Source organism: Arachis duranensis, chromosome 3 (assembly GCF_000817695.3).
Source record: "Arachis duranensis cultivar V14167 chromosome 3, aradu.V14167.gnm2.J7QH, whole genome shotgun sequence".
In the NCBI taxonomy this organism is placed as follows: domain Eukaryota; kingdom Viridiplantae; phylum Streptophyta; class Magnoliopsida; order Fabales; family Fabaceae; genus Arachis; species Arachis duranensis.
The window spans coordinates 117,390,934-117,414,525 of NC_029774.3; the positions used below are offsets into that span (position 1 = coordinate 117,390,934).

Here is a 23,592-nt window from a genome sequence, read left to right on the forward strand (position 1 = left end):
ATATATATATATGTTACGACCGCCGAGTCCAGCTGACACTATTTCTGATCCAGGCCCAAGGCACTCCTCACTAAAGAGAGTCCGTCATATATATATATGTTACGACCGCCGAGTCCAGTTGACACTATTTCTGACCTAGGCCCAAGGCACTCCTCATTAAAGAGAGTTCGACGGGTCGGGTCCTAGAACATCCGACCCAGGATATACTCGACTTATCATCCGTACGGTCCAGGACACTGGTCGGACCGATACCTTCGAATAATGATCCGAAACCTCGACCCGGGTCCAGAACGACCTGTTCTTTCCACGTGGATTACGACAGCTCATGGAAGTTTCTTGGACAGTGAGCTAAGTCATTCTCAAGACTCGCCTCACACAATATGAAAAGGAAGAGGTCAGCTCTCTTCCCAAAATACGTAACGTTCTTACACAATTTAGCTACCAAATCGTAGTGTCCTTGCAGGTGGCCACCCCCCATGCTTCACATTACCTCTAGCGTCTCCAACTCACATCTCTATCCTCGTTTCACGTCAGCTCAGGATCTCGTCCGTTTCCCTACTCATCACCACCCGACTCGTCGAGTATCCAAGATCATCAGATAACGAACAAAATATATATATTTTGTTTGTTAGTCATTTTCTTATTCAATTTAAATATCTCCTTATTATTGTATTTATCTATGAATCATCTTACTAAAAATTAGAGTATGTAAGCCAAAAAATAATGAATTTTACTAGTAACAATCACACGTACTATGGCAATAACTTGTACAGGACCCATATGTATGGTGCGTGACCATAAGCTTATCGTCGTCCATCAAATTGAATCTAAGGTCTTTTTGACATTATTTTCGATTTGATAGTGCTGTATATATGTGGGGTTTAATTATTTCAAATTAGATCACTCCATTAATTTTCTTTTTATATCAAGGAAAGCAATATAGACATCATGGGACCCAAAATAAACCATCATTAGATGGGGATTTGACCAAAGGAAAGTTCAATATATCCCTTTTTTGGTCGGCATTCAACGCCATTAGCCCACAAATTAAAATATATGGTTCATAACACAAGATAATACACTTCAATCAATTGCACATCCACCTTTTTGTTTGTTCTCATCTCCTCATTATATTTAATGAAATGGATAAGAATAGCGATTGCATTCATATGTTACTATTCTTGATATTCGGTCTTAATTTCACGTATTGAGTTACAATATTTCAGGTATATATTAACATTTTAGTGTTAAATATAAACACATTTCGTTAGTAATTTATTTACTTTGATGTTATTTTTCTAAAAGGTATAAATATGTAATAATATGTGAATATGATAAAATAAATATTTATTGGACATACACTAGTTTAATAAAAAGTAAAGATAAATCAGAATGTTAAGGGGACAAAGTGAAACGGAAAAGAATTCAATAACAGAAAGACACGTTGCAATTGAATTGAATTTAATTTTTTTAACCTTTGGTTTGATATGACAACCACAAAAACAGAACGGTTTTGTTATCCCACAATGACAAGGTTGGATGTTTCCTTTTGTTGACGTTTTCACACATTTTTTATCCGTGTGTAATCACTCTTATATAGTTGGTAATGGTGATTTGCATGTATATATTGGAGTTTAGAATCACCAAAAGAAATGCTTCGTTGATTGTTTCGACACACACACAAAAACACAAAAATAAAGAATAAGGTGAAAAGGAAGAGACATACATGGGTGAGAAAATGAAGCTACCTTAGTAGACTAGTACAACACATGAACACTGAGTATTGAAAGCTGAAATGAACAAGAAACGAAACAGAACAACCTCACAACACAAGACACTCCTGAGTGATTTGAGTGTGTGAGAAGAAACCGACAAGTTTTTGAGATAAGTCCAAGCATCCCATGTGGTTTCCTCCCACTTTCCATGAACTTTGTTTCTGTGCCCCTTCCATTCTTCTCTTAAACCCACTTTTCTAAGGACAACAATCCAATCCAATCCAATCCAATCCAATCCAAGCTAGCTAACCTCTCAGCCATGTGGGAATCCCAGGGAGACTCAGCAGCAGGACTCATCTCTTCAACCAAACTTGGAGTCCAAACTCAAGGGTTTCACCAAAGAGGAAGCTCTTGGTATGTATACAAATTCATAATGCTAATGCCTTCAACTGTTGCCATGAATTTATTCATCTACTGTGTTATTGTATCAAGGTATGTTTCAGCCGATATTCCAAGTGACCTCTTAATTCAAGTTGCTGAAACTAACTTCCACTTGCACAAGGTACCTACCTTAATTTTGTTTTGTTTCATTGTTCTATTGGATTGTGTGGTCTTTTCATTCTGTTCTCCTATTTTGTGAAAGTATCCTCTGCTATCTAGAAGTGCAAAGCTGAACAGAATCTTATACGATTCGCGAGACCCTGACTTGAGCAAGATTGTTATGGATGATCTCCCTGGTGGACCTGAGGCTTTTGAGCTTGCATCCAAATTCTGCTATGGAATCCCTGTTGATTTAACAGCAGGCAACATCTCGGGCCTAAGATGCACTGCGGAGTATCTCGAAATGACAGAGGATTTAGAAGAAGGCAATCTCATATTCAAAACAGAAGCATTTCTAAGCTATGTGGTCTTATCTTCATGGAGAGACTCCATACTTGTGTTGAAAAGCTGTGAGAAGCTCTCACCATGGGCAGAGAACCTTCAAATCGTCCGAAGATGCAGCGAATCGATTGCGTGGAAGGCCTGCGCCAATCCGAAAGGAATAAGGTGGTCATACACAGGAAGAGCAGCCAAAGGTTCAAGCCCAAAATGGATTGAAATGAAGGATTCTAGCCCCAGCAGGAACCAGAATCAAGTTGTTCCACCTGATTGGTGGTTTGAAGATGTTTCAATCCTTAGAATTGATCACTTTGTCAGAGTGATGACTGCAATCAAGGTAAAAGGAATGAGGTTTGAATTGATTGGTGCTGGAATAATGCACTATGCATCAAAATGGCTGCCAGGGTTGATGATGAATGAAGCAGCAATGCCAGCAGACGAATCAAGCAATTTCAGCAACAGTAATAGTAGCAGTAGTAGTGGTGGAGGACTTCACATGATTGTGGCTGCATCCAAAGAAGAGAACACTTCAACTACCAGTCTTCAAGCCAAAGATCAAAGGATGATAGTTGAGAGCCTAATCAGCATAATTCCACAACAGAAGGACAGTGTTACATGCAGCTTCTTGCTGAGGCTTCTTAGGATGGCAAACATGTTGAAAGTGGCACCTGCATTGGTGAATGAGTTGGAGAAGAGGGTGGGAATGCAATTTGAGCAAGCAACACTTGGTGATCTTTTGATACCTTGTTATGAAAAAAGTGAGACTGTGTATGATGTGGATCTTGTTCAGAGGGTGTTGGAGCATTTTCTTGTTCAGGAGCAGACTGAGAGTGTTAGTCCAAATAGGGAATCATTTTCGGAGAAGCAGATGAATGCAAAGGCAAGAGTTGCAAGGCTTGTTGACAGTTATCTCACTGAAGTTTCCAGAGACAGGAACCTTTCCCTCACAAAGTTTCAGGTTCTTGCAGAAGCTTTGCCTGACTCAGCTAGGACATCTGATGATGGCCTTTACAGGGCAGTTGATTCTTATCTTAAGGTAACTTTTTATTAATTCATTCTTAAACCAGTATGCAATGTTCTAATGAATTGAATTTAACAGGCACATCCGACGCTTAGCGAGCACGAAAGGAAGCGACTGTGCCGAGTAATGGATTGCCAGAAACTGTCCATTGATGCTTGCATGCATGCTGCTCAAAATGAGAGGCTACCACTAAGAGTAGTAGTCCAAGTTCTGTTCTCTGAGCAAGTCAAGATAAGCAATGCACTGGCCAACACTGCTTTGAAAGAAGGTGTTGGTGTTGAATCTCATCAGTATCAGCCTCCTGTGCTCACCAACCGGAAAACACTTCTGGAAGGGACGCCGCAATCGTTCCAAGAAGGGTGGACAGCAGCCAAGAAAGACATTAACACACTCAAGTTTGAGCTTGACACTGTCAAGACCAAGTATTTGGAGCTTCAGAATGACATGGAGAATCTTCAGAAACAATTTGACAAGCTCATGCTCAAGCAGAAGCACACTTCACCATGGACTAGTAGCTGGAAGAAACTCAGCAAACTCACCAAGATCACAGATAATCATCATCATCACATTGCACCTCAGATTCCAACTCCTGAAGAACCACACACCAGGAAGACAACTAGAAGGTGGAGAAACTCAATTTCATGACAATCTCATATTCATTACAATCATATGTTTGGTGATTATGGATTAATTATGTCAGTAATTTTACACGCCAAGCTCAACCATCATAATTTTCAACTTCTATTAGACAAATAAAATTAGGACCTAAATGAGAGGAGCACTAATTTCCACGTGTGCATAACTTTTTGAACTGTTAGATACTGACACAACAGTCCAAAGATTTTCTGGTCCGTTATGCAATCAGCAAATTTTCGTCTCCACGGGACTATTCAACATATCAATTTATTTTAGAATAATGTGTTTTATTCTGTATACCTTTAATTAAAGCAATCAGACACTACTTTATGGTGTGCTGAAGCAATCAAGCCGCCCTTGTACTATTCATTCTGCAAATTATTTTCCGTTTCTAGAGTTGCAAGAATTTGACAATTATATTCCCCTGAGCTAATTTATAATGCCCATTTCCTTAACTGGAATTATTAGATTACAATTCACACATGATTCTTAATTTTAATTTGGAGTGTAGCTAACTTTAGTACGGAAAACTAAATATAATGTTAAACTTATAACTGTACGGAATATATATAAACGAAGAAACATGATTAGATGTTGCAAGATTAATCATGGCATCGTGCATGAAAATAGTGACACAGTTATAATGTGACAAGCCCACAATTAGTCAATGAACCACGCACTAAATAATGGAACCAAAGACAGTGACAGATAACAAATAGACTGCTATTTGAGAAATGATTTATATGTTTCTTTTGTAATCTTACATAAGTAGGTATATAGTTATATACATTATTCTATTATTTATTCGGTAGAACAACATAGACCCACTTGTGATGAATTTTATATCCTTTCAATAGTAAAAAAAGGTGGCAATTAGAGTGAATGCAAATAATAATATATTGTGATTTGATAATAATTAACTTTCACTTGTGCTCATGTTCCTATTAAACGATTTGATTCTGGTGTCCTTGTCCATGCACTTATTTGGAGACAATGTTTTGTTTTGAAATCCATGAATGGTGAATCTTTTATGCATTGTTACTATCTCCAACAGTCCCAATGTCTTCTGGATCTAACCTACACTCTTGCCCATGGCTTCATGTACGACAATATCTAGCCTCCTTGAATGATCTCTTTTTTAAAAACTCCACACTTGAATCAAACGAAAATTTAAATAAAAAGGAAAAAAAATACAGAAGACCAATACAGTATAAGAAAAAGAGATATAGGTTTGTTCAATTCCTTCTACAGTGATTGTGATGGTGAAAAACAGAGAAATATAACCAATGAAGTAACCAATAAAAACAACAAAAGAACAAAAAATTGTTTCAAAAATTATAAATCATAAAATTTAGTTTGAATTTGAAACTGCTGCAACCTAAGAAGAAAACACCTACAAATGCATGAAAAAAAAAAAGAGTTTTGATGAAAGATTAAATGCGATGAATTTGATTGGCGTTAAAAAATTTGGAGAAGTGATTTGATTGAGTAAAAATTTCAAAATCAATGTCTAATAGGTGATATTTAGGATGCCATTTTAACCACATTTATTCGTCTTTATTTGGTTGATTTCTAAACCACAAAGACCTAATGATACAGAGAGTACAATTCTTCCATAGTAGAGCTTCTATATTTACCAATATCCATCTTTCGATTCTTAGAGCTTACTCCCACTTGGTGCATTAATTGTATGATATTCTCATGCAAAATAATAGATTATTAAAATAATACAACACCAATAGAATACATAAAACATTTTTACACTTTTTATTTAAATTCTAGCCATATCAGTCATCAAAATATCTTGTATGAGGTATTACAATCATTTGAGGAGCACATGCAAAATGTACAAGATAAGGAACATGATAATGGGATCATAGATAGATAGTAATATTAAATTATTCAAGATTCAACATATACAAGCATGAAGCACATCAGACACCTGACAAGATAAACCTGCATACATGATACACCACTACCATAATCTTTCACATTACAATTATTCACACAATCAAAACAACCGACACATGCTATATAGTACATAATAGCATAACGACCTATATCAATCACAAAGTACGATAAACTAGAATTGTTGATCATCATTCCTCCCTCAAAACAAAAGTAACCCTTCACCACAAATGCTATACCCAAACACAAAGGGGCCCCATCAAGAAACTCATGATGAACACTAGGAGGGCTCTCTCCCCTTCAAGCACTATCCCCAACACAAGGAGAACTTTCATGGTACTTTAAGAGTTTTATGGCAGCATGTTATGTATGCATACTTTGAAAGATGAAAGAGAGGACAAAAGCATGAAATCAAGAATTGAAAAAAGAGGGTGGAGTGTGGGACCCCAGTTACTCAATGCGCATGCATTCAATCACCAACCGGGTGCAACACTTGAGAGAAAAAAAGGAGAGGGTCCTCATATTTACAGCACAGCTTGCCACTACTGCCTCCATACCCTTCAATCTGTGACCCTTTACTCCTTCAACAAAAGCTACTATATTGTAATCATTTGGTCAACAAATTGAAGCCCCATTGCGCAATTTGCTCCAGCTACAGTGGTAAAGAGAGTAGTACTATCTATTTTAGCATTAGTACCTTTATTTCCCAAACATATGTACACCGCAACAAAAAGAAAAGAAACAAGCAAGCATACTAGGTTAAAAAAGAGCTCAAAGAAATGCATCTTTCCACTTCAACCAACATACTAAAACTTGAACCTGGGTGGCAGTGAGTAGCTAATTATAGTTTACTCCAAGTGTTGAGTTTTGGACGCCAAAGATTTCAAGTACTCAATAGTTTGATCAATGACAAAAAGTGGCTGCTTTCCTTTTGCACCAGGAATCAAGTTCTCAAGAACTCTCAATAATTCCCGAATCTGGTCCTTTTTCAACTGAAAATCACCTGCCATTGATTTACCTACTTTCTCAGCGCCAAAAGAATTCTGTGATTCAGCATCACTAATGCACTCGTGGTTTTCATTTGGTCTTAACGAACTGGAACTGTCCACAGGTTGTGGTGATCTATTGCAGCCACCATCAACTAACTTCGGCCTTTTGTTAGGCCAGTCATAGCTAGCAACCCCCTCAGTTGTGTGTTGAAATTGTTCTTGCATACCATAGGTCCTTTTAGTAACCAAAGGGGAATGGTCTGTACTTGTTACCTCGTCATCATCACAATCATTATAATCACTGTCATCATCATCAGAATAAAGCAATGCATTGATTTCCTCCGTGTCTTCATGCATTTCACTTTCTTCATGACCTACATGATCATTATCAGACTTTTTTGGTAAACTGCAATCGGCTAGACCATTTTGACGCATACTACTTGTCCATCCCTTCTCATTTATATCACAAGCTAGAGGAAATTCTCTAGCAGAAATAATTGGACCCTGGACATGAGGGAGGCCAGGACCGTAAAACATTCGTGTCTTATTACCAGAGCGGTCAAAAATCAGGAATTTTCTCTGCAAAGATTCAGGATTTGCATTTTGCAAAGACCCTCCAGTATGCACTTCTTTGAAACCTGTTTTTGCAATGGGATGCCGAAGGAAATGTTTCAACTCATCTGTTGGCTCAGTCTTTGGACCCGGGATAGCAGGAGCTGCAGGTCCTTGAAATGCATTGACAGCAGGAAAGATGCGAGTGGTAGAATTTAAACATGCTGGAATACCAAGTATGCTGGGGTCTTCCAGCATGCCAAAGCAATTCAAATATGGATATCGCCAAGCCACATGCTGTGGGCGAGGCAAACATCTATCAGCCTTAACCATTCAACGAAACAAACGACCTAAAAGAACAAGAGAATCCATCACTCAATGCTAAATGCAAGAAGCATTTGACACTAGAGAATAAAGTGCATTTGGAAAGACATACCCGTAAATGCTATGTACACCAGATATCGGATTAGATCTCCAGTGACTTGCTGCTTCTCTTAGGGAAAAAGGAAAGAAAAGGAAAACAACAAACTCCAACTTAACGAAAATGAAATCTGAGTAAATCTACGTGACGGGCTTAAGCAAATGACGGAAGTACTCAGCCTGCAAAGGATCAGAAAACAGCATTGATGATTCAAAATTTCAAAAAAGCTACTAGCTTATAATCACATGTATAGATAATAGAAATAATTCAAACGAACAGTCAGGGGAAATGTATACAATCACCAATGTTTTCACTGACCTGACAAAAGTGCAGCGGTTGGAAGCAAGCTATAACTCTAACAACAATTGTTGATTCACCTTCAAGGCCATTCTCATGTTTCAATGCCCGAAATCTTGTCTGGCTTGCTGCTTGGCACACCATAACTTCTTTTGACCCTTACCACACTACTCAGTCAATCTGAATGTTTTATGTGCGCCAAAGAAATGCCAAACAGAATATGGCAACGAAGACACCAAACAAAAAACAGGGATGGCCAGACTAGAGATCAATATGTAACAATGACACACTAAAGATACAAGTATACAACACAGGGAATCTGCCTCCGCTTCCTATATCTTAGCCAATTCTATACTTATCAGAAGAAAAGATAAAACACTGGGTAGCTTCCATGGCAGTAGCCCAAGCAACAAGGGAAAAAGCTAATATAATAGACTATTATGGAAATGGTGATTTACAGAATAACTTTACAATACAAATTCAACCGCACAACTTGACGGAACACATCAACAGAAAGACCCAACCAACGCATGCTGATTTCTTTCAGATATCCAGAACTTCTTAAAGCTTCATGCGCTCGGAATAACTGGCATCCCTAAAACAATATTATATCATCATTGAATAAAGATCATAGTTTGTTTGTACAAGACACAACACTCACATTTCTAAAATCAGAGGGGAAAATGTCTTAGATGAAAAACACAACAATAATCACTGTGAAAATGGACATACAAATTGCTTGTTTGCAATCGCCATCAGCCCATCACACACAATTACATGAAAGATCTAAGACTTCAAAATAATAATGAAAATTTCTGAGTTATGTAACATATGTTAATTTCAGAGGTAGATGACTCAAGAAAGGAAAAAGGCATATCCTTATGGGAATTGACAATAGACTGGAGAAAATCTAGCGCAAATTCAAGTAAAGTCTTCACATTTTTCACCCGATCACCCAATTAAGAAGAGAATATAGAAAGCTCAAAAAGCAGAATAAGGAAAACAAGCGTTTGAAGTACTTACAGATGGATATGACTTGGTATGAGGGAAAACAATGTCTTCTTTTGAGCAGAGAATAAAGAAAGAGAAAGAGAAAAGGAAGCAGTTCAAGTCTATATAGACACCCAATTTTCACTTTTTAGTTTTTACATTTTTAAATTCTTTTTATTTTTTTATAATCTTATTAAAGGAAGTTAATAATCTTTTAATAGGTTATTATTTTAAATTTAAGTTATTGTTAAATTAAAATTTATTTGAATTATTAACAACGAATACAACATTTTTTAAAGATGAGTTTTACATAATATAGGATTTTACTATCATGTGTCTAAAGATATTGATTAAACATATTTTATTTTTTTTAATATTTTTGATACATTCAATGCATTAAAAACATAAAAATATTTATTTTTATAATAAATAATATTAAAACATTTTTTTATAATATGTTTGATCAATATCTTTAAGATATAGAATAACAAAACTCTATAATATATTCCGAAAAGATTAATAAATTTGTTGATATAATCATTTTCAGAATTCTTTGATATAATATTTAGAATTTTTTATAGGTAATTTATAGGAAATTGTCCGATAATTAAATATGAATATTCTGTTTAGTTGGTATTTGTTTGGCATTCTAAAAGGAGTATTATTTTGGCCGTATCCAGAAGATTATTTGGCTCAATCTATATAAATATGGTCAACTTAAATATTTTTTAAGTTAACTATATAATTCCTCTAATTTGAGCATATACTCTACTTATAATAAATAATTAAAAAAATTAGTTAAAAATAATCTTAATTTATCTTATTTAATATTTATTAATTATTCTGATAATTAATAAATATTAAATAAAATAAATTTTAATTTTTTTATTTTTCTAATATTATCGAATAAATAAACAAATACAATAATAAACACAACATGTAATCACAAGTGGCAACACAATTCTTTTGTTTAATTTTCTACAGTGTTTTTTAAGACAAGTCAAATACTAATTTGTCATAAATTTAAATTTTATTTAAAAAATTATTATTTTAAATATATAAATATATATTTATTTATAGAAGTATAAAGAGATATTTAAGATAAAAATAAATTTAAAATATATTTTTATATAAATCTCAAAAAATATTAATATTTTTATTTTAAATATCATATTTATGACTTTAATTAAATATAGTCTTAAAAAATCAACTTTAATTAGTCAAGTGAATAATTCACTCGTGTGTTTAAATAAGTGTACAACAATATATACTAATTACTTAGGACTGGTAATAGATAAAATAGGGTAGAATCTGACCCTATCCTAACTCTACTTGGGAGTTGAAAATTTCATTAAAACTCTGTCATACTCTTAATCCTAACCCTATTTGCACTCTAAAATTCTAAATCCTACCCTACTTTACTCTACCCGCTGAAATATTAAATTTTTTCAAAACAAATATAAAATTCAATCCTTCTAAATTTTATACATATTAATAAAATATAAAATAAAAAACTATATTCAAATTAAAATTAAAAAAATACTTTTTTTAAAAAATTTAACATAAAATTAGTTTTGTGGTTATTATAAATATATATAAATACTCTAAATTACTCTAAATTACTAAATTATATAAATTAGTTTTGTAGATATTCACTTATTCTAAGTTATTATACTATTTTGCTTGTTATTAATAATAATGGGAAGCATGAGCATTAGTATCATACGGTTGCACATTTTTAATCACACGAACTATGATTACAATAGCATTTCTGAGATAATAAGAGCTCACAAGCCACAACAGTATGCAAGGGACATAAACATGTGACATTCACTCATCATGATTCATGAATAATTTCTTATTCAAATGCATTATTATTCAACCGTAAGGGCCCAATTGCCCCCACCATAAAGTGATCACAGCCACAGTGATGCCATTGGATGAATCATGCAATTAAACGCATCACAAAAATCAAAATAAGTTAAACCATAACATATACAAGTTTGTTTTTCATTTTAGTATTTTTAACTCCATTGATGTTATCAAAAGTAATTACTTTTACCTGCCGTTTATCAAATTCGATTAGTTAACCGAATTTCAAATAGGTGAATGTTATGGTGTTTAAAAAATGGTGCTATCTACTAAAAGATATTAAAAATTAATATTTAATTTAAAAGATATAAAAATAAATTATTTTTAAAAATTTAAAATTTACTATAAAAAGTAAATTAGACAAAAATTAAGCAACAATTGATAGACACCATAAAATTGACCTTTCAAATAATAGAACTCAGACAACAATGACAATTTAAAGAAAAAAAAGAGTGATGAAGTGCCTTGTCCCATATTTAGCCCAGTAACTAGAATGATCCAATGTTAATATATACTACACCCGTGCATTTGGTGAAAAGCCTAAAAGATAGGGAGGGCAATTATAAAGAGGCCAAAAGAATCCAATAATTTTATGCTACAATTTAATTAAGTATATAGTGCTACACCAATTTTGCTTAGAGTGGGGGGCACAACTCACAAGCACCAACTACCCAAAAATCTTATAATGAGATCCACTCTTTCGGTTGCAGTTACACCAAAGTGTGGTTTGATTTCAGAGACTCTGCTAGATTTCAGGGATTCCACTTATCCTTTATGTTTATTACCTTTACTTTTTTTAAAATTAATATAATAATTATAAATATAAATATAAAATTACTTAAAATAATAATTTTTATAATTAAAATATTTAGATTCAAGTTATAAAAATAACAAAAAAAATACATATGGTATTGAAAATTAACAATAATTTGAATAATTAAATATTCAGAAAACAATAATTTGAACATAAAATCTCTCTCCAATTTTCATTAAATATTATGGAAAATATTACATGTACAACACTAATAAGCCTTTAATCAGCCTTTATTAATATTTAATTATTTTTTTTAAAACATATCCCTATTTTTAGGGTACATATCTATAAATATTTTTAATTTAAATAATAAAAATATAAATCAATCTAACTTCTCTCCAACTTCATAGTTAACTATTAGGACTTTGCTTCTTTTTACCCAACCTTCCATAACAAACTTGATTTGTTGTTTTTTTTAATCGTAACTTTCACACTGTGAAGCATCCTCGCAATCAAACATGATTTGTTATTAGTTGCATTAGTGAATTTCAAAAACAGGAACCTCCCTGCCGAAGCCTCTCTCATTTTCATCGGTGAAGATAGCTGAAATACCTTTTAATCTTCATTGGTGAAAGGTATCACCACTTTTTATATTTGTGCTTAATTAATGTTATGAAATATCATATTCATCATTTTTAATTATATTTAAAAATAAACAAAAAAATTCCATTCTTATTTAATTGGAACAAGTTTGATTTTATTTGATTTTATTAATAGAATTGTTACGAATAAAGTATTTTGTACTTAATTAGTTTGAGTAAAGAAACAAATAAAAAATCTAGAGTTTACGAGAGAAAATATAGCTGGTATAGTCATAATAATTGTGTTTTTATTTTTCAATTATAACACATCTAATAGTATGATATTATATACAAAATATTTTTAAAACACATCTAAAATCGTAAAAATCTAGTTTTTAAATATACACGTTTTCAAAATCGTAAATTTCTAGTTTTTAAATAAAAACGCACATAAACTATTTTGTACTTAATTAGTGTGAGTAAAGAAGCAAATAAAAAATCTAGAGTTTACGAGAGAAGATGTAGTTGGTATAATCATAATAATTGTGTTTTTATTTTTCAATTATAATACATCTAATAGTATGATATTATATACAAAATATGTTTAAAACACATCCATAATCGTTATAATATATTTTTAAAACACATCCATAATCATTATAATATATTTTTAAAGTTGAATTTTAAATTTTGATTCATTTGAATTTTAGTTGTGTACTTAAATTATAATATATTTTTATATTAAATGTATTAATTTTGAAACGAAAATTAAGATTTAAATTTTAAATTTTAGTTTGATTTAATTTGAATTTTAAATATGGATTTAATTTTTAAAGACACTAAATCTATTTACATTTTTTAGATGTGTTTGTTTTATTTTTTTGAATTATTATAAAAAAAGGCTAAATATTGTATTAATTCTAAAGGATACCTAGTTGAGTTGAAATATTATATAGATGTTCACTACAATACAACGCAAGGAGTTGCCATATGGTATTGATTGCTTTCTACTTTTTTTTTTTCGTTCTTTTTAATTAAAGGCACAAGTGCATAATAATACCCTTTAGCCTCGGCAAGCTTTCTTTTTTCCTTTACTAATGGATTTTATTTATTTTTTTAGCTTTATCAGAGGCACTTAATGGTTGTGGGAAGTAGGTTTATACTTTATATGCAAAGTGAAATAATGGAACATGCTTATGTCTCTTGTGGTTATATAATATGGGTAATGGAATTGAGAATAGTGGAGTTTGGCAGAGATGATAATAATAATGATGTAGTTTAGTTCAAATGCCCCATATCATCTCTCTTTTTCAAAAGAGAATGAATAATAACCATCCTAAATTGTTTGTGATTTGAACCAAGAGGAAGAATAATATGAAATTGAAAACTAAAAAGAAATGTTGATCATTAAAGAGAGAAGTTTATGATCATTATTCTTAATCATCATTATTGCATTGCCAATTTGCCACATATCTGTGGTGTCTTTTATATTGAGCAATGACAAATCGAAATATTCTATTTATCCAATATTTCATACGTCTGATGAGGGGTCAACATTTCTCAAAATTTTAGCGAATGTGTAGATATAATGTTAGTGAAAATGGAACATTTCGTTTTTGATTTTGTTGTGTGACATAGTGTTGGTGTCTGGTATGTGTGAGGCAATACCAAGTGGATGAAAAAGCATGCAAATATATAAAGTAAACTAAATTGGATTCACTTTGAACATCCCTGTTTGATTGGATAAGATAAAATAACCGAGTGGAAAGCCAATGGACATAACGCCAATTACTCTCTCAAATTTTGCAGTATTACAGTTACATATGATTAAATTCATGTACACCTCACATACATGATTTAATCCCATATAGTAATTAGTAAGAAGTAAAGAAAATAACACTATATACTCTCTTAGCTCTTGCTAATAAGTTCCATTCAATATATTATGTTATTAACAATCTATGATTCACAGGTCCTAACACGGACACGGGACACGATACGACACAAGACACGCAAATTTTAAAATCATATATGATATGGGGACACGCATACATATAAAATATAAAATATTTTTTAGATAAATCATAATGATATTTTGATATTTTATTGATATTAAAATATAAATTAAATTTTTTAATTATTTTTAATGTCTTATTTTAATTATTTCAAATTTTGTTTTAATAAATAATAATATATACTATATCTAAATTTATTTTAAAAATATATGTTAAGAATAAGACTAAACACGCTGACACGTGATGGTATTTAGGTGTGTCTAGGTGTATCCAAAAAAAAATTTTTATTTTTTATTAAAATACGGTTGGATACAGTAAACACGCGTATCGGACGAGTGTTAGTGAGTGTCATCTTCAAAATATATCCGACACGCGAACACGACGACAACTCAGCAAAATATCTGTGTTTTATAGTTAACAACAAAGGAATACAACCATTTAAAAGTATATATATGACGGCTTTAAGAAATTAATAGTTTATAAACTAGTTCAGGAATATAATGAATCGTGTTATTTGTACTACTTTTGATATATTTTTATCTGCACAATGAAAAAATAATAATATAAATATCATTTCTCATGTCCTCAGTTTGTTAATAGTTAACACCACGGTCATATCTCATCCACTTATTGTCTTATTTGCCTGTACCACTTACATCATTACACCAATTTGATCACACTAACCACCATTTGTTTGTTTCTTCCTTTCAGATCCAATCTAAAAACTGTTAGCAATTATGATCCAATTGAATGTCACCCATGTTTTTTTAGATTCATTCATGTATATTTTTATATGTTACTTTGATTAAATGTCAATATTAATATTAAATATTTTTTAATTAATAAGAAGAGAATATTAAAGTAATATTTTAATTAATAAATGAACTCTTCTTGGCACACCGACAACATAAAGAATGGACTCAACAAAGCTTATTGGGAGTGGGGGACTGGCATTGCTGGGTATTAATTGTTGCTGCCAAGTGTTATTGCACTTCTTTTCCACAACCATGTTTTAAAGAATAAGAAAACTATAACGCTACTTTTTTTTTGGTTATTCTATTTGAATGATATTACATTATTAGTAAATATTATAATTTTTAGTCAGCACTCAATTAATAATAATTTATATTTATAAACATTTTATATATAATAAACATATATAAATTAATCCAGTTTATATCCATATTTTTTATAATTTGTATATATAATTAATAAAATTTATTTATTAAAGACAATAATTTTTCATTTCATTTTATTTTGGACACTTAAATTAAGAATCTGATTGAATAATAACTTTGTTAATCTATCAGTACATTACTATTTCTATGGTGACTGGTGAGTTTCGTCCGGGAGATAATAATCTAATAGGTGATGGTGGAAATTTCGTGTTTTGGCAGGATTTCATTTAATTCTTATTCCTGGCCGTTATCGTGTTGTGGCTGTAGTTTAGTGGTAAGAATTCCACGTTGTGGCCGTGGAGACCTGGGCTCGAATCCCAGCAGCCACATTTTTTTTTTCCATAATTTTGAAACACTACTTATTTATTTCTTTACTATTCCTTTCGTCAAAAGCATAAGAGCATATAGATTTTCCAGTCATAAGACAAACATTATTAATAATCTAAGGAATAATGCAAACATGGGTAAGTGATGACATGGCCATATAGGTACGTAACTATTGTGCTCCAACATTTATTATTTTACTGCAAATACATCATATATATATCATGGATGCATGCAAGACTATCAATAATATCATATGCAACCATCAGCACTAGGAAGTAGGAACACTAAGGTTTTAAAATTACAAAATGAGCCTCAAGGAGTACTAGTGGTAGTTTGGGCAGGTGGGGAGAAGAATGATGCGGCTGATGGAATATTAGAGGGTATTTGTGGAACTGTAAACGGCAACCTGTACTCAGGCCAGTCAGTCACCGGTGGAAATGGAGGAAAATCATAGCTGCCAAAATCAGGAAATGTTGGTGCCAGAAGTTTTCTGCTGCTGCCTTGAACCATTCCAACACTAGAAAGTGACAAAGCAATCAACATAGCTAATAAAAACAAGCTTGTCTTAGTGCCCATTTTGGTTGTTGAAGTGACACAACAAGGCCTGAGCTAATTGGGATTTTATAGTACCTCCAAGCCAAAGAATGAGGTTTTAAATGGGCGTCAAATGTTGGTGTGCATTACTCTTTTTTGGAGTAGGGTATGCCAGATATAGATTCAACTGTGACCCACTTTAATGCCTTTTTTGTTTGGTTTCTCTTCTATCCTACTCATTTGCAGTTATCAATCTTTTTCCCTTCTCTCTCAATATTCATTTTCTAACAAAAGACGACTAATACAATGTCCCTTTGGCACTTAGGTAAGCATTGTGTTAATTAGCATTTTTTGTTAGTTGAGCTAAATTATTCATTATGCTATGTTTAGGTCTTAGTGATGACTTGTGCTTTGAGGTGCATCCATGATTTTCTTATTCATCATCAATTCATATAAATACATTAAAGGCTCAATTCTTTTCTGTTTTGCTGGAAAACTTAATTATTAGTTATTACACAAGTCTTTGAAAAAGATATATAATGGTAGCTTAGCTTCTGATGATTTTTTTTTGTTAGACTTTTTTAGTTTCAGCACTTAAGTAACATTTGTTTTAAGGTATTGGGATGGAAGCTAAGAGATTAAAATTTAGTATCATGTTTATTGGCTCAGAAATTGATACTAAAATTTCAGTATTCCAGTACTTCTAAAAAGTAGAAAAATAAAAAATTGAAATTTAAAAAAATGAAGACTCAAATTTTAATAATATTTTATACTTAAAATATCTTTATTTTAATTAATTAATTTTAATTTTAATTTTGTGTAAATTAAATTAGAATTTTATTCTTATTTCAATGTTATTTTTTATTTTATATTAACATAATACTAAAATTTATTTTAATTTCTGTTTTTCAGTTTCGGTCATTTTTTCAAACACTAATTTAGAGAATTCTTAAAAACTATATATAGAATAATTCACAATTCATATTACTTTTTATTGACTCTAATAATATGAGTAATAACTAAGTTCAGTTACTTATATTGCATTATATTATAGCATTGCCATGAGTGCCAAATTAAATTGTTCACATACTTCGTATAATTAATAATAGAAAAGTCTAGCGTCAGTAATTTTATTGTATTTTGGCCAAAATGTAACTAGCAGAAAAAAGTGAGTTATTAAATAAAATTTCACATTAATTTCACACCATCAAGTCATTATTAATGGCTAATTGATGACTACCAATCACAAATATTGCTTACCCTAGCATTGCTCATTAATAATTATGACAAGTGTTTGCTTTCAACTTCTAATCTTTACGCCAAATTCCAGTTTTATCTCTAACATAGTAACACTTAAAAAAAATCTTGTCCTAAATAATCTATTTTTATCCTAAAATATTTTTAATAGATTCAATTTTGTCAATTCATTAAAAATAAAATACGGACACTTTACTGAGATCTTGTGTTTATATGTCGGACATATTTTATATACAATACTTATTAGCATTCGTTTTACACGTATTTTAATTAATAGAAAAACAAGATTTTTTTTTAGATATATTTAGATACACTTAAATATCATTACGTATCAGCGTGTTTAATTTTATTTTTAATATGTATTTTTTAAATANTATCTAAAAAATACTTTATATTTTATATATATCATATTATATTTTTGTATCTTATAAAAATTAAAATTCCTGTATTAACGTCTCATATCATGTCATATTCCTAATAATATATATGTACACTAACAATATAATTAGTTAAGTAAGGTTAAGTCATTGTCGGTCCACCCCTGCCACTATATTAGTCTCATTGTCAACTAACTTATATTATTTATCGAGTAATTTCTAGTTAATATCTTTTAACAATTACGTAAACATGGTTATCTTTTTTCTTAGTTCAAAACCATAATATTAAAATAATCATACATATTAGGATATGAAACTTAATTAATAAAACATTTTCAATTACAAGTAGGGGTGGAAACAGGTCAGGCTAGGCCAAGCTTTGCTTTTAACAGGTTTGGCCTGTCATACAGTTGATTGGCCTGAGCCTGTCCTGCAGCCTGTTATAGACTCTTTATAAATTACTAGGCCTGGTCTATTATTCAGTTTGGTCTGGCCTGAAACTTGTTAAAAGGCCTGATAATAATAAAATATAATAAATTTAAAATATCTCATAATTTTATTAATAATAAAAAATTATTTATATATTTAATTATATTTTAACCGGTCCAGGCAGGCCTGACAGGCCTATAAGGCTAATTAGTAAGCCTGGACTTGGCCTATTAATGTATTAAGGCTTTTAAAAGAGCCTAAATCTGTACCTATTTTATAACAGGCCAGGCCAGGTCAGGCCAAACACAGGTCAGGCTGCAGGCTCCTGGCAGGCCGCCTGACCTTTTTCACCCCTAATTACAAGCACTAACGATCTTAAATATTTCACTCATATTTAATCATAAGATAACATTAGGTTCATTTAAAACCTTTGGAAATAAAAATAAGACATTTGATAAAGAACTAAAAAGTAGAACTTTCCTCTTTCAATATTGTTTAATTATTTGATAAGCCGTAATAAGAATTGGGTAAGCTTCCAAATGAAATGAACCACTCTTGCGGTGGGATATATAGAACTCATAAATATATGGTTAGTTAGGTGTGATGGAGAGTCAATAACAACATATACAAAGAGGTAGATGCCACAATTATGAAGTTCAGATGCAAAGCAAATAAATAACTACTCACATATACATACTGTAACTTCAAATTAATAAAAAGCCATGTTTGTTTAGAACGTTCAACTAACACACATTATTATGCTTCTAATAAACCCTACTACGTCAATGTGAATGACGCGCATCAGTGATATCAATTAAGAAACTAGAGATTTAATTAGTTTATTTTTCATATTAAAAAAATAGCTATAGCAGCAATGAAAATTTGTATTTCATGAAAAGTTTAATTTGTCACATTATTAGGAAATGCAATAATATGGATGCATATATGGCATGCAATTTGGTAACTGGGTGATATAGCACTAATTAAAGACCATATATGCATGCACATACACTTGATGATATGATGATATGATTTTTCACCTTGGTTAGTTTATCTATATATTATGAAGTAAATATTAAATTAGTATTCGAAAAATTTTTATACTAATAAAATGGTATTCAATTTTTGTTATTGATAAAATAGTATTTGAATGATTTTAAAATTTGACAAGCATGTCCTCGTGCTTGCCAGAGCACAGTTCCAATGAGAACGATGCTGAGTTGGTCACCAATTTTTGCTGACAAGATAAGTTTGTTTTGAGCTAAAATTTTTAATTAAATAAATGATCATCCTACTTAAAAAATTCCTAATTCAATTGGATTTTTCCTAAATCAATTGAATTTTCCCTAAACCCTAATTAGCTACCGTTATTACTAGGTACTGTGACTAAGTCTATCTCCTATTTTTTCACTACGAGTAAAACTGCAAAGTCACGTAGAGAGTGAAAGACGTTGTTGTGGAAGTCGATTTTGGCACGAAAGAGAACAAAAGGATGTGAGAAACATTGTCGAATCTAAAACTTCAAGTGTAAGGGATTGCAAGGGGCATCATCGCGACTCCACTTTTCACTGTGAACGACATTACGAAGAGGTAGTTTTTGCTTCATTCCGTGGTTTTATGTATGTTGCCTCTGTAGACTACTTTATGATGACTTTGATTGTTTTGGTAGTTCATCATTTTTGTTGTTTGTTTTTTTCTATTATAACTTCTGGTTTATTCATTCCATCATTCTTCTACTATTTTTTAGATGGATCGTCTAGTTATATTTATGTATCATCATATGAATTTCTTGCAAAGGAGTAGGGAAGATAATATGACATACAAAGAGAGTTTAATAACTAAGATACATAGGGTGAATGTGGAGACATGCAATTTATTTTTTGTTGAAAGTTTATTTATATACTTGGGTTACTCTCGATATACTGAAGTTTATTGGTTAGAACCTGATCTAGATTTAGCTAAGGATTTGAGAGTGTTTAGAATGGATACTAATGTTATGAGGATATGTGAGAAAGCTATGAAGAATGACAACACTGGCTATCTTTATTTTGATTACCCTATTGATATCAACTCCGATGTTATATTGAGGAAGATATGATCTCTGATGGTAGTAGTAAGAGTGTGTATTAAATCAATCCACCTGCTGATAATGTGCACGAAGATGAAGTTACTAATAAGATAGTTGGTGAGATTAATGAGAGGGAGAACGAAGATGCTGTTGAAGTGAATATAGTGAATGAAATTGTGAATGAGGCCACTGTTGAGATCAATGAGTTGATTGAAGGTGTGATTGGTGCTAAGAATGAAGCTGTGAATGAAATGAATGGGAATAATGCACTGAAATGGTATCAGCTCTAGAGAAAGGTGTTAAGAAAGTTAGAAAGAGACATCCAAGATCACCACCAACTGATTTACCCAACAAAGAATGACTAGTGAATTGTCTAAATAAGCTAAGACAGTAAATGAAGTCATACATGAGAATGATACTGATAATGACAATACCAACAAAGACCACAATCAAAGTACTTCTCATGATGCTAATGAAGGTGCTAATTTGGACCAGCCAATTATGGATGATATGATGACAGAGGAAGTTGTTACAGAAAATACAACAGGTAAATCTTTTATTTTTATTTAATTAGATAATATCTCAGTAAATATTGTATCATTGCTGTGAAACATGTTGTATCATTACACAAGTTACAGGAGATATTTATCTTTTTTAATTGATTTTGTGACAGATGATGTTACACAAATAGATGAAAATCCAAACATAAGAAGAAATTATCTAAGATCTCAACCGTTTGGACAAAAAATTGTTCTTGGAAAGGACAATGAAGCACCAAGAATAGAGGTGCCTAACCTGAATAGAGAAGATGGAGACAATAGACCTGAAATGTATCAATATGAATTTGAAAAACTATGTAACCCTTCTGGATTTGATGATGAAGCGGAACCTATATTTTCTCAACATAACCCCAGGACACCGTATGAAAAAATTACTCTGGAGTTAAACATGAAGTTCGAGATCATTGACCTAGGAGACATGTATTCTATATTAGGAATGAGAAAAAGAGGTGCATGATGATATGCTATGACCCTGACTGCCTTGGCTGTGTTATTGTGCCAAGACCAACTATCTAGCATCATTTCATATTAAAACATTTGTAGATGGACATTCTTGTCCAAGAAGCAACAAGAATAAGTCAATCACATGTGCTTAGGTTGCTGAAGAGGTAGTGTCAAGGCTCAGAATTCATCCCAACATATTACAGGGAGTGGCACATGAGTGATTTAAAATGGAGTATAACATTTTGGTTAATCAAATGATGATGTATAGGACTATGAAAAAGACAAAAGATGTCATTAAAGACACAGAGAAGGATTAATACTTAAGATTGAGAGACTATTGGTACGAAATAACAAAGGCTAATCGCGAGTCAAGAACAAACATGGAGACAACTCCATAGCCAGATGGATTGTCAAAGTTTAGGAACTTGTATATTTATTTGGCTGCTTGCAATAATGGATTTAAAGCAGGGTGTAGACCCTTTATTAAATTGGATGCGATATTTCTGAAATGTTACTTTGGAGGACAATTGCTAACAACCGTTTTTTAAGATGTGAACAACTAACTATTTCCAATCGTATATGGGATTGTGAATGCAAAGATTAGAAAAAATTGGAGATTCTTTTTTAAGAAAATACATATCGACATAGGAGACTATAATGAGAATAAATGAATTTTTATGTCTGACCAGTAAAAGGTGATATGCAGTATGCACTATGATCCTTTTTTCTGTCATGTTAGATTTTTTATATCATTGCATGAATATCTTCTAATTATTGAATCTACTCTTCAACGTAGGGACTAATACTAGCATTATAGAATGTCATGATGGGTGTTAAGCACATATTTTGTTGTATGCACATGTGAAAAAAATCTGAACAAGAGATAGAAAGATAAAGAACTAAAGAGAGCATTTTGACAATGTGTAAAAGCAACAATTGATTAGGAGTTCAATGATGCCATGGCCAATGTGAAAAGGATCAATATACAAGTTTGTGAGTATTTGTCAAAATTTAAGCAAGAACAATGGTCGAGATTAAGGTTTTCTAAGTGGCCGAAGGTAGATAATCTAACAGTCAACAACTGTGAGTCTTTTAATTCACAATTGTGGGTCTGTGAGGAAAGAATATTTTGACAATACTTGAGGAGTTTAAGTTCTACATCATGAAGACAATAGCTACTAATAAAGATGCACTAATGACCTACATTAAAAAGCTAGCCCTGTATAAATCAGTAGACTAGAAAAGGAGAAAAGACAAGCTAACTATTAGGAAGCACAATGGATTGGTAATGATTAGCACAACCAATTTAAAGTTAGAAAATGACAACATAGAGTGAGAGTGAACATATGGAAGAGAACATATTCATGTAGAAAGTAACAACTCACTGGACTACCATACTGTCATAGAATTGCAGCAATCCAGAAAAAGAATGAAAAGCCTGAAAATTATGTCCATCACAAACTTACCATGAAGTTATACGATAGGACTTATCAGTTTCACTTTAATAGTATACTAAGTCAAGAGTATTGGGAGAAACATAAAGAGTTTTCATGTCTCTCTCTTCCATACAAAAGGCCTATTGATAGGCCTACAAAGAAGAGGGCCAAAAACATCATTGAGCAATGTTTCGGAAGCCAATATAATGCCAAGAAAAGATATGGACAGATAACATGTCAAACCTGCAATAGAGTAAGTCAAACAAAATGTTTAATTAATCTCTATTAAGAAAATATAAATGAATTGTTTGTGTATATGTAAATGCTGAATTACTTCATTGTTTATGTCTAT

At 31.8% G+C, this 23,592-nt stretch overlaps 2 protein-coding genes and 1 non-coding gene across 3 annotated transcripts; 2 read left to right on the top strand and 1 right to left on the bottom strand.

Moving 5' to 3' along the window:
- Positions 1-1,633: 1,633 nt before the first annotated feature.
- LOC107480489 (root phototropism protein 3) lies at positions 1,634-4,629 on the top strand. The gene is made up of 4 exons (XM_016100635.3): positions 1,634-2,129; positions 2,208-2,277; positions 2,359-3,630; positions 3,694-4,629. Exons 1-4 carry the CDS (start codon positions 2,035-2,037, stop codon positions 4,258-4,260), a joined length of 2,004 nt encoding a protein of 667 aa, XP_015956121.1. The 5' UTR covers positions 1,634-2,034; the 3' UTR covers positions 4,261-4,629.
- A 1,491-nt stretch (positions 4,630-6,120) lies between these two features.
- On the bottom strand, positions 6,121-9,514 carry LOC107480490 (transcription factor bHLH143). The gene is made up of 4 exons (XM_016100636.3): positions 9,442-9,514; positions 8,440-9,013; positions 8,137-8,300; positions 6,121-8,050 (listed from the first exon to the last, which is right to left on the bottom strand). The coding sequence occupies exon 4, from the start codon at positions 8,031-8,033 to the stop codon at positions 7,008-7,010; it is 1,026 nt and encodes a 341-aa protein (XP_015956122.1). The 5' UTR covers positions 8,034-8,050; positions 8,137-8,300; positions 8,440-9,013; positions 9,442-9,514; the 3' UTR covers positions 6,121-7,007.
- Positions 9,515-16,065: 6,551 nt separating this feature from the next.
- On the top strand, positions 16,066-16,137 carry TRNAH-GUG (transfer RNA histidin (anticodon GUG)). Its single transcript has one exon. It is a non-coding gene; the product is annotated as a tRNA-His (tRNA).
- Positions 16,138-23,592: the final 7,455 nt, after the last annotated feature.

Bases quoted from the DNA above. Each gene is read 5' to 3' on its own strand.
- LOC107480489 (XM_016100635.3), top strand. From the start codon at position 2,035: ATGTGGGAATCCCAGGGAGACTCAGCAGCAGGACTCATCTCTTCAACC. The intron at 2,278-2,358 runs GTACCTACCTTA...ATTTTGTGAAAG, and splicing joins CTAACTTCCACTTGCACAAG to TATCCTCTGCTATCTAGAAG. The intron at 3,631-3,693 runs GTAACTTTTTAT...TGAATTTAACAG, and splicing joins CAGTTGATTCTTATCTTAAG to GCACATCCGACGCTTAGCGA.
- LOC107480490 (XM_016100636.3), bottom strand. From the start codon at position 8,033: ATGGTTAAGGCTGATAGATGTTTGCCTCGCCCACAGCATGTGGCTTGG.